This window comes from Mesoplodon mirus (genome assembly GCF_964341445.2).
Source record: "Mesoplodon mirus genome assembly, chromosome: 6".
Taxonomy (NCBI): Eukaryota; Metazoa; Chordata; class Mammalia; order Artiodactyla; family Ziphiidae; genus Mesoplodon; species Mesoplodon mirus.
This window is the reverse complement of record NC_138982.1, coordinates 79,713,978-79,729,667: the sequence shown is the minus strand read 5'-3', so window position 1 is coordinate 79,729,667 and position 15,690 is coordinate 79,713,978. Positions and strand designations below refer to the sequence as shown.

The 15,690-nt window shown below is 39.0% G+C and overlaps 1 protein-coding gene across 15 annotated transcripts in view; it reads right to left on the bottom strand.

Annotated features, from left to right (window-relative positions):
- GOLGB1 (golgin B1) overlaps positions 1 to 15,690 on the bottom strand; it is a 94,581-nt gene that overhangs the window by 44,278 nt on the left and 34,613 nt on the right. For 7 of the 15 annotated variants that reach the window (XR_014294357.1, XM_082624760.1, XM_082624753.1 and 4 more), the window contains exons 6-11: positions 15,103 to 15,228; positions 13,639 to 13,770; positions 12,783 to 12,905; positions 11,552 to 11,665; positions 9,689 to 10,091; positions 8,559 to 8,674 (exon numbers count right to left, since the gene is read on the bottom strand). Coding sequence is in view for 14 of the 15 variants with exons in the window: in XM_082624760.1 (XP_082480886.1) it covers positions 8,559 to 8,674; positions 9,689 to 10,091; positions 11,552 to 11,665; positions 12,783 to 12,905; positions 13,639 to 13,770; positions 15,103 to 15,228 (1,014 nt within the window). In the remaining variant the exon portion in view is untranslated. The remainder of the gene's footprint in view (positions 1 to 8,558; positions 8,675 to 9,688; positions 10,092 to 11,551; positions 11,666 to 12,782; positions 12,906 to 13,638; positions 13,771 to 15,102; positions 15,229 to 15,690) is intronic. The other 8 variants (XM_082624764.1, XM_082624765.1, XM_082624754.1 and 5 more) reach the window with 5 other exon arrangements.

Genomic DNA, 15,690 nt, shown 5'->3' with positions numbered 1-15,690 from the left:
AGAAGTCGCTTATTCTAACAAGAGACAGTACCCCATAAAGTTGGAAGCAAAAAAACGTTTGCGACCCCTCATACATAAATTTTTAAGACGTGGCCTCTTAGTGCTCTGTCAGTCTCCATACAGTACCCCTATTCTGCCAGTTGTTAAGCCAAACAGGGAATATCGAATGGTACAAGACCTTAGAGCAGTAAATGATGCAGTGGTCCCTATACATCCCCTTGTGGCCAATCCTTATAATATATTAGTCCAGATTCCTGGAGTGCTTGACCTCAGGGATGCCTTCTTTTGCATCCCAGTTCATCTCTCATCTCAGTATCTGTTTGCCTTTTAGTAGACTAACCCCCACTCAGGTCAAATGCAATAATACACCTGGACAGTATTGCTTCAGGGGTTTCAGGACAGCCCACACTTGTTCACCCAGGTCCTAAGAAAAGAACTAAGGGAGGGACCTTCCTGGTGGCGCAGTGGTTAAGAATCTGCCTGCCAATGCAGAGGACACGGGTTCGAGGCCTGGTCAGGGAAGACCCCACATGCCATGGAGCAACTAAGCCTGTGCGCCACAACTACTAAGCCTGTACTCTAGGGCCCGCAAGCCAAAACTACCGAGCCCATGTGCCACAACTACTGAAGCCTGTGCGCCTAGAGCCCATGCTCCACGAGAGAAGCCACCGAGTCGCTCCAGCTCGCCACAACTAGAGAAAGCACGCGCACAGCAACGAAGACCCAACGCAGCCAAAAATATAAGTAAATTAATAATTTATTAAAAAAAAAAAAACTAAGGGAAATACACCTAAAAGAAGGGGCCAGTCTACAGTATGTAGATGACATATGAATATGTAGTCCCACCATGGAGGCCTCAGATCAAAATACCATTTAAGTCCTTAATGTCCTTGGAACCCAGGGTTACAGGATCTTCTAGAAAAAAGCACAAATCTCAAAGTAACAAGTTAAATATCTGGGATAGATTATAAACCCTGGAAGCAGACAGCTATCTCCAGATAGAAAAGAAGCTATATTAGAACTAAGCGCCCCAAAGACCAAAAAAAAATCCTCATACTTTCTTAGGCATGGCAGGATTTTGCAGAATTTGGATTCCAGGATTCAGGCTAATGGCTAAGCCTCTATATGAACCCACTAAAGGCCCAGATACAGAGCCATTACTTTGGACTGGGGAACAAGAAAGGGCTTTTAATAAGATCAAACAGACCCTCACCAAAGCTTTTGCTCTGGGTCTCCCCAATTTAAAAAAGCCATTTATCTTGTACATTGCTGAAAAACAGGGGACAGCTATGGGAGTCCTTGTACAAAAGCTAGGAGAAGTTCCTCAACCTATAGGCTATCTTTCCAAACAACTCAATTCCATGGCCCAAGGTTGACATGGCTGCTTCCGGGCGGTAGCTGCCACTGCTTTATTAGTGGAAGAAGCTAACAAGCTTACCTTTAGACAACCACTGGAAGTACAGACCCCTCATCAAGTACAAAAGATTCTGGAAATTAAAGGCCACCATTAGCTAACTGGAGGCTGCCTTACTAAGTAGCAGGCTTTACTCCTTGACTCCCCAGAACTAACCCTCAAAACTTGCCACACCCTCATTCTGGCTGCTCTAAGGCTGGCTGAAGGCCCAGAACTAACACATTCCTGCCTTGAAACCTTTGACTAGGTTTATGCCTGTAGGCCTGATATAACAGACCAGGCCATAGAAAACCCTGAGGAAGAATGGTTTACTGATGGCAGTAGTTTCATTACAGATGGAGTCAGGAGGGCAGGGTATGCTACTGTGAGCACTTCTAGTGTTCTATAAGCAAAACCTTTGCCACCTAACACTTCAGCCCAGAGGGCTGAGCTAATAGCCCTAACTTGAGCCTTAACTTTGGGGGAAGGAAAATTATAAATATATATACAGACTCAAAATATGCCTTTCGGGCTTCCCTGGTGGCGCAGTGGTTAACAGGGGACACGGGTTCAAGCCCTGGTCTGGGAAGATCCCACATGCCGTGGAGCAACTAAGCCCGTGCGCCACAACTACTGAGCCTGCGCTCTAGACCCCGCGAGCCACAACTATTTAGCCCGCGTGCCACAACTACTGAAGCCCGCGCGCCTCAACTACTGAAGCCCGCGCGCCTAGAGCCCGTGCTCCGCAACAAGAGAAGCCACCACAATGAGAAGCCCGTGCACTGCAACAAAGAGTAGTCCCTGCTCACCGCAACTAGAGAAAGCCTGTGCACAGCAATGAAGACCCAATGCAGCCAAAAATAAATAAATAAAATGAATAAATTAAAAAAAAATATATATATATATATATGCCTTCCTTGTTTTACATGCCCATGCAGCTAATCTGGAAAGAAAGAGGACTTTTAAATGCAAAAAATTCCACTGTAACATATGGGGCTGAGATATTACAACTCATAGAAGTGCTCAAAAATCAAAACTAGTATAAGTCATTCACAGCTGTGGGCACCAAAAGGAAAATTCTCAAATTACCTAAGGGAACAGGGCAGATCGGGAGGCAAAGAAAACAGCCCTGATGCCCATACCAGGTAGAAACCAACATTGAGAATATCTGACAACAAACCACCTGGTTTCAGCAGACAATTAACCACCAATCCTCGCTATTCAATATGGGCGGGGAAACTGAAAACTGGTTCTCCAGTTTGTTCTCTTGGATACCACAAGGTATAAAAAGCTTTCTGGGGCTTTCCTGGTGGCGCAGTGGTTGAGAGTCCGCCTGCCGATGCAGGGGACACGGGTTCATGCCCCGGTCCGGGAAGATCCCACATGCCGCAGAGCGGCTAGGCCCGTGAGCCATGGCTGCTGAGTCTGTGCGTCCGGAGCCTGTGCTCCACAACGGGAGAGGCCACAACAGTGAGAGGCCCGCGTACCGCAAAATGAAAAAAAAAAAAAAAGCTTTCTGGCAGGAGGTTTTTGTTTTCTCATAACCCTTTTCTTTTCAGTCATACTGATTTAGGCTATATTTTGACTAGTACTCTGTTGTCTTCCCTATTGTTGTAAACCTGTGACTAAGACTTTTCGGTCCAAGAAGGAGACCTGGGACCAACAGGTCCAGACCTTCCTTCCAGTCTAAAAATAGAGAAACATGTTGAACTTTAACCCCGAGATGAACAAAAATATACACCCAAACAGAATGGCTTCTTGGCAGGGGCAACAATGCCTCCTCTGTCAGGTCAACAGTTAAGGAAGCCCTCCCAAGGTAACCTGGTTCCTTCCCTTTCTACGCCCTTTAATGGCTATTGTTGTTTTTCTCCTTTTTAGCCCTTGTTTGTTTAAAGTTTTGATTGAGTTTGTGTCTTCTAGGCTCCGACAATTTGAAGTAAGGCTCATGATGGCTCAAGGAATTCAGCCCATTCCAGCAGAAAGTGGCCCAGATCCCACAGGTCCTTGGGACAGTCAGCAAGAGACTTCTACACTGCTAGGGGCTAGGGTCTGTGGCCCCTGTCCCCTTATGCAGGAAGAAGTTTCAGAAGAAGAGACCTTCGGTCCCTTACCCCTTAAGAATAAGGGTGTAGAGTCTCTCAGGGGGGGATGAGACAGGCTGGGACCTGGGACCCTTTGCTGCAGTGCTGCAGTGCTTGCACCTGGACAAACATCTCCTCCAGCAACAAAGTACAAACAAACTATATGGGACTAAAAATAACTGCATGCATGTGCAGTTGGGGCAAATTCTGGACCCAAAAGATACAAAGAGACCAAAAACACCCAACTGCCACTTTTGAAGAGCTTGGAGCAAAAACAGGGTATTGGGAGCAAAAGCAGGGTACTGAGCATATGCCACAACACCACCTTAGGGGTGGGCAAACCACCTAAGCCACCCCTCCAGCAAGACCCCTGGACACACTCCTACCCTCACCCCATATAAGGAACAAGCTCGCCTCCCCTCAGGGAGCCAGCCAGCAAGGGAACCTGTTACTTGTTCTCACTTCCCCCTGTTGCCCCAATAAAGTCTTGACTGAAAAAAAATATGATACAGGCCTAAGAATTGGCTAGACTAGACTAGAAAGCTCATAGACTAGAAAGCTCATAAATAGACCTATTAATCATTTGTTTTCAACAAAGGTACCAAAGCAATCCAATGAGGAAAGTAAAGTCTTTTCAAGAAATGGTGCAGAGACAATTGGATATCCATATAGGGAAAAAAATAAAACTTGACCCTTATCTTACACCACACACAAAAATTTACTGAGGTTCAGAGACTTAACTGTGAAAGCTAAAACTATATAGCTTGTGGAAGAAAACATAAGAGAATATCTTCATGACTTGGGGTTAAGCAAAGGTTTCACACACAGGACAAAGAAAATTATAACCAGAAAAAAAAGATAAATAATAGACTTTATCAAAATTTTAAATGTCTGCTAATTAAAGAACATCATGAAGAAAATGGATAAGAAGCAAGCCACGGGGACTTCCCTTGTGGTGCAGTGGATAAGACTCCACGTTCCCAATGCAGGGGGCCCAGGTTTGATCCCTGGTCAGGGAACTAGATCCCAAATGCATGCCACAAATAAGAGTTCGCATGCCACACTAAGAAGCCGGTGAGCCGCAACTAAGGAGTCCACGAGCTGCAACTAAGGAGCCCACCTGCCACAACTAAGACCCGGTGCAACCAAATAAATAAATAAATAAATATTAAAAAAGAAATTCTACTTGTAATAAAAAAAAATTCAATATGTGATTTTCAATTTAAAAAAATTTAAAAAGAAAAAGAAGCAAGACACAGCATGGGAGAAAATATTTACCAAACATGCCTGATAATAAATTGGCATTCAGGATGTATAAAGAATTACTACAACTTGATAAATAGGCAAAAAAGTCAATTTTTAAAATGAGGAAATGACATGAACAGATACTTTACCAAAAGAAGATATACAAATGTCCAAGAATCTCAAGTAAACAAGTTCAACATCATTTGTCATTGGGGAGATGCAAATTGAAACCACACTGACCTACCACTACACACCCATTAAAATGGCTAAAATTTTAAAAATTGATAATACCAAATCTTAGAGAAGATATAGAGCAACTAGAACTCTCATATATTTTAGGTGAGAGTATAAACAATATAATCACTTTGGAAGAAGATCCAGCATTTCCCTATAAAGCTAAATATATTCTTACTCTATGGCCCAGAAATTCCTCAACTAGCATTTAATGAAGACAAATGAAAACATATGTCCACACAAATACTTGTACAAGAATGTCCATAGCAGCTTAATTCATAATACCCAAAGCATAAAAAGACCAGTTATCCATCAAAAGGAAATTATAGCACAGTCATGCAAAAGGCAAATACAGTATATTCATAAAATGGAATACTTCTCAGCAATGTAAAAGAATAAATTATGATATAAATGATAATATACTTGAATCTCAAAATGTGCTGAGTGAAAGAAGTTTTCCTACAAAATAACACAAATGTATGATTACATTTATAGGATATAAAACATGCAAAATTAATCTACGGTGAAAATATAGAATATTGGTTCATCTCTGGAGGGGAGTAATGTGGTTGACTGCAAAAGGGTACTTTGTAGGGTGATATACCTTGATAGGGATTTGGGTAACGCATTTGATAAAACTCAATGAATGGTACACTTAATACCTGTACATTTCATGTTTTGTAAATCTCACTTCAAAAGAAAAAGAACTATAAACAAATAGTAAAATCTAGTCAATGATATGCATGCTGAAATATTTAGAGAAAAATGTACTGATGTCTACAACTTACTGTGAAATGTATAAAAAATTAAGATGAATTGGTAGATGGATAAATGGATAGATATATGATGAAGCAAATATAGTAAATATTAATAGAATCTAGATGGTGAGTATGCAGGTGTTCACTACAAAATTCTTTGAATTTTTGTTTTTATTTTTATTTATTTTTTGTTTTTTTAAACATCTTTATTGGAGTATAATAGCTTTACAATAGTGTGTTAGTTTCTGCTTTTTAACAAAGTGAATCAACTATACATATACATATATGCCCATATCTCCTCCCTCTTGCGTCTCCCCCCAACTCTCTCCATCCCACCCCTCTAGGTGGTCACAAAGCACCGAGATGATCTCCCTGTGCTATGAGGCTGCTTCCCACTAGCTATCTATTTTACATTTGGTAGCGTATATATGTCCATGCCACTCTCTCACTTCTTCCCAGCTTACCCTTCCCCCTTCCCGTGTCCTCAAGTCCATTCTCTTCCTGTCCTGCCCCTACATTCTTCAGAACCATTGTTGTTTTTTTTAGGAGCTGGAGGAGTCAGGCTCCCGGACTCCAGACTATACTACAAAGCTACAGTAATCAAGACAGTGTGGTACTGGCACAAAAACAGAAAGATAGACAAATGGAACAGGATAGAAAGCCTAGAGATAAACCCACGCACATATGGTCACCTTATTTTTGATAAAGGAGGCAAGAATATACAATGGAGAAAAGACAGCCTCTTCAATAAGTGGTGCTGGGAAAACTGAACAGCTGCATGTAAAAGAATGAAATTAGAACATTCCCTAACACCATACACAAAAATAAACTCAAAATGGATTAAACACATAAATGTAAGGCCAGACACTATCAAACTCTTAGAGGAAAACATAGGTCCAACACCCTATGACATAAATCACAGCAAGATATTTTTTGACCCACCTCCTGGAGAAATGGAAATAAAAACAAAAATAAACAAATGGGACTGAATGAAACTTCAAAGCTTTTGCACAGCAAAGGAAACCATAAGCAAGACCAAAAGACAACCCTCAGAATGGGAGAAAATATTTGCAAATGAAGCAACTGACAAAGGATTAATCTCTAAAATTTACAAGCAGCTCGTGCAGCTCAATATCAAAAAAAGAAACAACCCAATCCAAAAATGGGCAGAAGACCTAAATAGACATTTCTACAAAGAAGATATACAGATTGCCAACAAACATATGAAAGGATGCTCAACATCACTGATCATTAGAGAAATGCAAATCAAAACTACAGTGAGGTATCATCTCACACATGTCAGAATGGCCATCATCAAAAAAATCTACAAACAATAAATGCTGGAAGGGTGTGGAGAAAAGGGAACCCTCTTGTACTGCTGGTGGGAATGTAAATTGATACAGCCACTATGGAGAACAGTATGGAGGTTCCTTAAAAAACTAAAAATAGAACTACCATACGACCCAGCAATCCCACTACTGGGCATATATCCTGAGAAAACCATAATTCAAAAAGAATCATGTACCACAATGTTGCAGCTCTATTTACAAGAGCCAGGACATGGAAGCAACCTAAGTGCCCACTGACAGATGAATGTATAAAGAAGATGTGGCACATATATACAGTGGAATATTATTCAGCCATAAAAAGAAACAAAATTGAGTTATTTGTAGTGAGGTGGATGTACCTAGAGTCTGTCATACAGAATGAAGTAAGTCAGAAAGAGAAAAACAAATTCTGTATGCTAACACATATATATGGAATCTGAATTTTTTAGAGTTGCTGAAAAATGTCTTAACAAAACACTGGAGGAAAAAGTTGAGAAAGGGAGAATAGAAGAGAATGGAAAGCCTAGATGCCAAAAACCAGGAAGCAAAAATTTTTATCCGTGCACAGTACTGCCCAGGAACTATGGGACTCTGCTGACCAATATATGTCAGTTTGGAAGGGTATAATCTTATAATGGAGATGAATTAATCCAGTTATCCCAGCTTGACACTAGTTAATTAAGATCATCAAACTAACTCTCCTTGTTCTGATATTCAAGCTCAATAATATGATTAAATGACCAAAATCAATAATATAATTAAATGATTAAAATTTAAATGATTAATATCTAGCTCCCTGGAGACTTTTATAGAGAGCAGAGAGAATATACTGGCCAATGAACAGGAAATTAAACTTTTTACTGTTAATTGATTAATGTGGGCATTATGATTTCTACAACAGACTTTTAAGTTTGGTTAGACTGAATTGTATACTTTAAACCTGATCAAATCTCGGTCTACCAAAAACAAAATTGATTTCTCAACTGGGAAAGCTGATTATAAGATTAAAATTAATGACTCATCTCCAATACAGAGTTCTAAGACCTTAGAATTAGAAAGGCTCTTGAGGTTATGCTGCTCACTGTCTACTTTTTTCTCATTATTCATTGTTGGGACACTACTGTCTTTCATGATTCCTTTCAAATAGAATTGGCTCCAAAAAAGCATTTTATCAGGCAGAAAAGAGAGAAGGCTTATACTGCTTTATGGAATAAATTCTATTAGAACACCCAAGTATAGATACAGCAAAGACAAATAGATCATATTCATAAGAAGTACACATTTAGGGCTTCCCTGGTGGCGCAGTGGTTGAGAGTCCACCTGCCGATGCAGGGGACACGGGTTCGTGCACCAGTCCAGGAAGATCCCACATGCCGCAGAGCGGCTGGGCCCGTGAGCCATGGCCGCTGAGCCTGCGCGTCCAAAGCCTGTGCTCCACAATGGGAGAGGCCACAACAGTGAGAGGCCCGTGTACCGCAAAAAAAAAAAAAAAAAAAAAAAGAAGTACACATTTTATTACCTGTGTGCCCTCGTTAGAAACATCTGGCAAAGAAGTCTGAGATGCTATTTCATGTTTTAGCAATGTTGCCTTACTTAGAAATTGGTTGATTTCTTCGGATTTTTCCTGGAGTTGATCTAAGGAAAAGAAAATAAAATTGAAATGATCTTTGCCTCAAGCCTGAAATTTAGTGAGTTATCTTCTAGGGATACACCATATGCTGTTTATTCTAGTTCAGTTATCTTAATTAAAATTACGATGCCAATACCAACATTTTATAAATTGTTTAAATGCTCTCAAGGACCAAAGGAAATCTCAGTAAACCTCCTTCAAAGGTAAAATAAAACAGGTCTAGGTATTTTTTTAAAAAGTCATTTTTCCTTTCCCCCTTGAAAATGCCCTTAGTGTTTTTTATTTTATTTTCTTCACTCTCCACATAAGCATTATAAATCCTACTGAGATTCTATAGCACAGTTTTAAACATGAACATGGTTCAATTAAGAGAACAGCATGCTCATGTAACATACTGTTCCCATGTAATGTCCCTTAAGGCTTTCTGGTTAATGTTCAGCTCTCTTCAATACAGATCTTCAATTTAATGCTTTCTAAAATCTTTCCTGTATGCCAATCTTTTAGAATTAAACTAAATCAGAGGCATGTATTACTTTAATAATAACACATTTAAAAAATAAGTTTTCTTTAAACCTCCTTAAAGGATAAAAGTTTTCTTTAAAAAGAAATTTTCAGCTATAAGAAAAGCATTCAGATCCATCTTTAGAAGTAAAGATGACTCCACGCAATTCAGTCTCCCTACCTTTGCAGCTTGATCTGGCCTGAGTTTTCCACAAATTAATTCAAATCCTACTCATTTCAGTCAGTGAACCCTTCAGACCACAGTTATGTTTCACATAGGGTTCTTTTTAATGTCTGACACATTACTATCAATAGTTTTTAGTACTATAATAATAATTTTATTAAGCCAGATTATAACTTCAGTCAGATGGGAGAAATGCAACAAAGAGTTCAGAAGAGACACCTTTCTTAATCACTCTGTTCATTCAATTGGTTTAAGCAAATGATGTCACTAAGAGATCCCTGAAATTTTAAAGGGATGCTAGACAAATGGGCTTCAAATGCAATCAAATACTGACCTTCCAGCTGCTGAATGACCTGAGATGAAAGAGCTGCCTGTTCACTCTTATCTTGGAGAAGCTTTGAATTTTGATCCTTTAGGGCATCACAGGCAGAGTGCAGCTCTTGTTCAGTCTTTTGAAGACTCAAAATGTGAGAGGTCTTCTCTGCCATTTCTGTTTTGTGCTTCTGCTCCAAAGCACTGTACTGGGACTGCAGTTCAGCCTGGGCTTGACCTGCCTGCTCAAGCTGTTCTAGAAGATGATGCATTTCTTCCTGCAGGTTATGGAAAGATAGCTTTCTCTCTGACACTTCAAGTTCCATCTTTTCCATCAGAATCTTGGACTCCTGTCTTTCTGTTTCTATAGTATTCCTTAAAGTACTCTGCTCAGCTTCTATCTGCTGTAACTGCTGGGAGAAAATCTAAGAAAAAAAGACAAAGCCTCATGAACCATAAATTCATTCTTTCATTTCAATAAGCATAGTGAACAGCCTCTTCTAGGTGAAGCCCAGGCCTAGACACTCAGGACCAAACCTACAATTCCATAAGACCCTTTGTTTTTGCTTCTTGATACTTTTGACAGTTTCTATTCATATATATATTTATTTGTGTCATTAGCTTTTCACTTATGTGTCTCCCAATACAAAATTAGTTCAATAAGGAAAGGGACTGTGTCTGTTTTATCATCACTGTTCTCCAGCATCTAGCATAATCTGGCATACTGAGTACGTGGTACTCAATAAATACTGAATAAATGGATCCAGTCCCTGCCCTCAAGGAACTCAGAGTTCAGTGGGAGAGTCACACTTAAACAGATCATTATAATACAAAATATTAGAGGCCATGAGAGAGATACTTATAAGGTACTAAAAGGAGCAGAGAAGGGAAACTTACCATAAAGTCACACATATGTAACTATCTCCATAGTACCTATCTAGTAAGTAGCACAACTGGGATTTGAACCTGACTAACCAATGACAGCCAGAAAGGGGACTCAGGGTCAGGGTATGGGTTCTGTTAGAACTGGAGATATGGGAACATGTTTCGATGCAAGAAAGACAGTCGTTCTCAAGGAGAGTTGAAAATTAAGAAGAAAGGATATGACTTTCTCCAGCAGCATGCAGGACCCAGATGAACAAGCAGAGAATGTGGACCATAGCACTGATTCCACATTAGGATTTGGCTCCCTGGATGTGAAGGGGCAGGGACATAGGGCATCCAAGGGCTGGTAAAGGAGTAGTCCAAATGGTCAGTCGCAGATCTATAGCAGATAAGGAAAGGAGCGAGGCCAAGAAAGAACCAACATACCAGAGCAACACATGAAAGGATCAAGGAATCTTAATAAGAATGAAAGTCAGGACAGCCCAAGAAAGGGAATGACAGGATGGGCTACAGTCAGGGAATAGGATACCTGAGTTTAAGATTTTAGAACATCAGCATCCTTAATCACTTTAAATTTAAGGGAATATTGCATGGTGGGATTATTTCAAACCAACATAAAGTTAAACAACAAAACAAACAAAGAAAGGACAGTACATAAAGCACAAGAACCACTGAAGACAGAGAAGGGGTAAACTGACAGAAAAGAAACTCCTTAGAGGAAAATATGACGTTCTAAAGAAACTAGGACCCTAGACCTAAAATCACAAAGGAAAAGAGCAACAATAAAAGATGTGAAATGTAAGCCTCATGAGGGAAGGAACTGTATATATTTTGCTCATCATAGTATCACCACCACTTAAGCACAGGGAATTTGTTGAAAGAATGAATAAATGGCATCAGTTCTCTGAAGGCTTCTAACAGGATTTTATACCTGCTGCCTGGCAAACTAAAGTGGAAATGAATACTCCCAAGGCAGGTAGTAGAGATCACAAGGCAGTACCTGGTTTCTCTGTTCGGCAGCAGTCAGCTCCTGTTGCAGCAGGTCCACAACCTGAGTACGGCCCAACAAGGCTTCTTCATGCTCCTCAAGCTTCCTCTGCAGCACCCTCAATTTCTGAGAAGAAAACGTTTAGACATAATGTGCTAACACATGAGCATCATTATCTGCTTACCTTTCAAAATGTCAGGTAGACTTGTGTACTTAAAGATTTTTAGATGTTGAGGATGACAGATTAAAGGGTCGGACACCAGCATGCCATGCTTCCCATCCAGCAGCAACAAAGAATCTCCAAAAATGTCTTCTTCAGAGCACCAACAACAACCAAACTGACACAAGGAAGTCCCTGAATTAGGGAGCCTTTTTCATAATCAGATATTTATTACACATATCCACTTTTAAAATTATATAGTCATGTCCTGTACCTAAATAACATAGGTACACGTATATCCCACTCACCAAAGAGAATATTCTCTATAGGCAAGAACCATTTCTCTTCTAGTTTCATGCATGGGACAGGCACTTGATAAACATTTGTTGAATGTATAAGTCAACGATACACGTATATATTAATATTCTACTTTAAAAAGTGCTATATAAATTAACTTTATTTAGTGGTATATTCTGAAGGATTGCCTAGAACTTGGAAGAAGTTTTCACTCAAAAACAATTAAATGAATCAGCCATGAAATACCACTGGAGTGCCTTTGGGTACCACACTGCACTACATACTAAACAGAAACAGATACTTTTGAGTTAGTAGATGATAAACTTAAAAACAATGAAGCCAATTTTCAAAAATAACTCAATGAATTGAAAATAATGAATGAGTTAATAAAAGACCTTATGGCTTCAAAATCACTGCTTTTTATCTTTAAATTTTCTAAAGTTTAAAACTGACGTCATTGTTTTTGAAGCTTTGGATCAGGTTTTCAAGGCACAAAAGTAGCTACAATCAGCAAACTAAAGAGAAACCAATTTCTGACTACCACATACATTTGCCAATTAAACTGAGCTTTTGAGTAGTGACAACCTGATTAGAGGGGTAAGAGGCAAGGTAAGGGAAAATAAATAAGCAATATGCAACAGAAGAGAAGAACACCAAAAAGAAGGCAATTAATGAGCAAACCCAGACCAAGTGAAAAGCAGTGGGTAAGGGTGGAAAAGTGGCTGTGATAACTTAATTAAATGTTAACCAAAACTACAATCATTCTACTAAGTTTTAGCAACACACCTGTTGCATCTCTGTTTCCACATCTGCCTGGGTTACTAACTGAAGAAGCTCATCTTCATGAAGACGAACTTGTGTCTCAAAGCGGGCATCTTTCTCTCGGACCACCTGCTGCATGGAACTCAACTGAAGACACACACCAGAGAAACTATACAAGTTACACTCCCAGAATATCGCACAAACAAAACTCACAGACTATTCTCCAAACACAGACACTGAGAATTGATAGACAATAAGGTTTTCAGATTAAATTTGAGTGCCAAGGATGAGAATTCTGGAAGAGAGATAGGCTTTGATGCTAACTTTGGAATGAGAGAGAAAGCCTACCATCAAATTCAGAAGTCAGCCTAAACATAAGTTTTGAATAAAAACTGTATTTGCATGGTTAATAGAAGTGTTTAAATATACAAGAGGTATATTTTTAAAAGATCTAAGGAGATTAGAATATTAAAGGTACAAAGTTAGATTCCTGTTAAGCCCTAGACAATTCTTTGAACATCACACTCACGCTCAAAAACTTTCAGTGAAATTCTCATGCCCTATAAATATAAACTTCAAACTAATGTATCTTTTACTCAAGATTCTCTACAACTGGAAATACAAATCTTTCTTTCAGATCTCATTTTCAAAGAATTGCTTCTACCAAAGAACTCGGTATATTTCCATTCAAATCCACACCACCTCCCCAGACAGCTATTTTCAACTGTCATTGCTTTCAGGCTTCTAGATCACCCTCATTTGTAACTGGCTCTTAACAAAATGAAATGGAAATAAATTGACTGGTTGTGAGTTGCTCGGTAGCAGTGTTTTTGTTTTGTTCATAGGTTTTTTTTGTGTGTGTGTATGTGCGCGTGCGCACCTGCTTATTCATTTCCTTAAGATCTGTGGTTAAGCATGCCAAACAGCTCTTCGCGTGTCCATTTTGCACAGGTCCTTCAACTATTGTTGATTTTTCAATTTGTGACACCTTGAACCAACCTTGGCTCTCCTTCTAGGTAGGAGAAAAAAAATCTTCATAATATCTTTGATTATCTGAATGCTGAAATCACTATGAATTTGAAATCCTGTGTTTCAAATGTATAGGCATTGGAGTCCTTCATGAGCCAAACACATCTACACATCCTTTCCAATAAATGTACCATATTCTTTTTCCTGAGACTTTGCTTACACCACTCCCCACAATTGGAACACCTTTCCCCACCTTGTTGAAACTATATTATCTATCCATCATAGTTTTACCTAAATCCTGAGTTTTCCATGTAACCTTCCTTGGTTGTCACATGCAAGTAACCCCTTTCACCTCTCAAAATACTTTCAGTTTGTATTGTTGCTTGCGATGCACACTCTGAATGGCTTGTATTACGATGGATTTGTTAATTCACATAAATGTATTAACGGATCCATCATAGTGTGTGTGTGTGTGTGTGTGTGTGTGTGTGTGTGTATCTTGGCTTGCCATGTTTTAAGCCACTCGGTAAAAATATTTTGTATTTCTCCATCCTACACTGTACAAAAAAGGACACAATAAAAGCTAATAGGTAAAACTAAGGATTTTAGGATATCCAGTTTTAAATGTATACACAGCAGTAGGTCATCCACAGACAGAGAGCACCACTAATACTACAAGTTATCAATAAACACCAAACACCCAATGGATAAGATTAGCTATTATACAAAGGCACTTGAGGGAAAAAAGAAAAAAAATGTTTCTTAAGTCAAAAGCATTCCCAAAGGAAAAATATGAGTGGGTGGTCAAACTGGAAATTTAGAAAAATAGAGAGAGAAAGTTGAGGATGCCAGTCCAAACAGTCTGGTCCTGGTAGCAGAAATAACTATGAAGAAGAAAGTCACATACTGGTGCCTTTTAACATTGAATCACACAACCTATACCACTTTCTCATTACATAATCACTAAGTAATCTTCTGACTATAACTTAACTTATCATTAAGATTTTACTATAAAGAAATAATGAACCTAATCACTTGTATTTCTTTTGGTTTATCTAGCAGTCTCTTTTGAACTTAGCATAAGCTCATTCCTTCCTAAAAGACAGAGTCTCTGTGTGCTATTAAAACCAAGTTTCTGGGCCTGTAGAACTAAGAAACAGCCATAAATTAAGCTATGGGTGTATTCATCAAGGTAAATAACACTTCTAATTTCTTCTACTACCACACCCTTCTAATTTCTACTGTAATATTCTAGCTACTATACTTCCATCTACTAAAGTTTTAAAAATAAACTGTCTGAATTGACTTGTCATGTAATAATCTTAAACTTTCATGATTCTTTATTCTAATGATTCTGAGGTACCTTCCACCCTACCTGAGCAGCTTGCTCTGCCTGTGTCTGGCTGAGCTGGGTTTGCAAAGTGCTAACGAGTTCCTCCTTCTCTTGGAGCTGTTTCTTCATCATTAAAAATTCTTCCATCTCTGTTGAACTCTTAGCAAACTGAAGACATAGAAGAAAAAAATATTTAAGCAAAAGAATTGGCACTCTTAATTCCTGGACCTCCTTTTCTCATTTTCCCTAAATACCTACCAATATCCTTCTAATTTCTACTTAACACTGAAGGGAATTGCATGTACTGTGTTTTTTTTTTTTAATTATCAAAATTATTTGTCAGAGGAAAACAGAAACAATAGCAGCAGTTGTTCAATTTCTCTGAATCCTCACAAAGAACCAGACAGTACAACTAGATAATAAAATCAAAAACCCATGGACAATATTTACAATAAATTAGGAAGGTAGTACTACAAACCCCAAAATACAAGTAGGTAGAGACAAGCCACCAAAAGACTCTGGTATTAGAGTCTGTACAATAGGAAGAAGGCAGCAACAGAGCAACATCTGATGGTCTTGAGAACAGGAAAACCCGCAAATAGCTAGTAAATTCTTATTGGAAAGCACAGT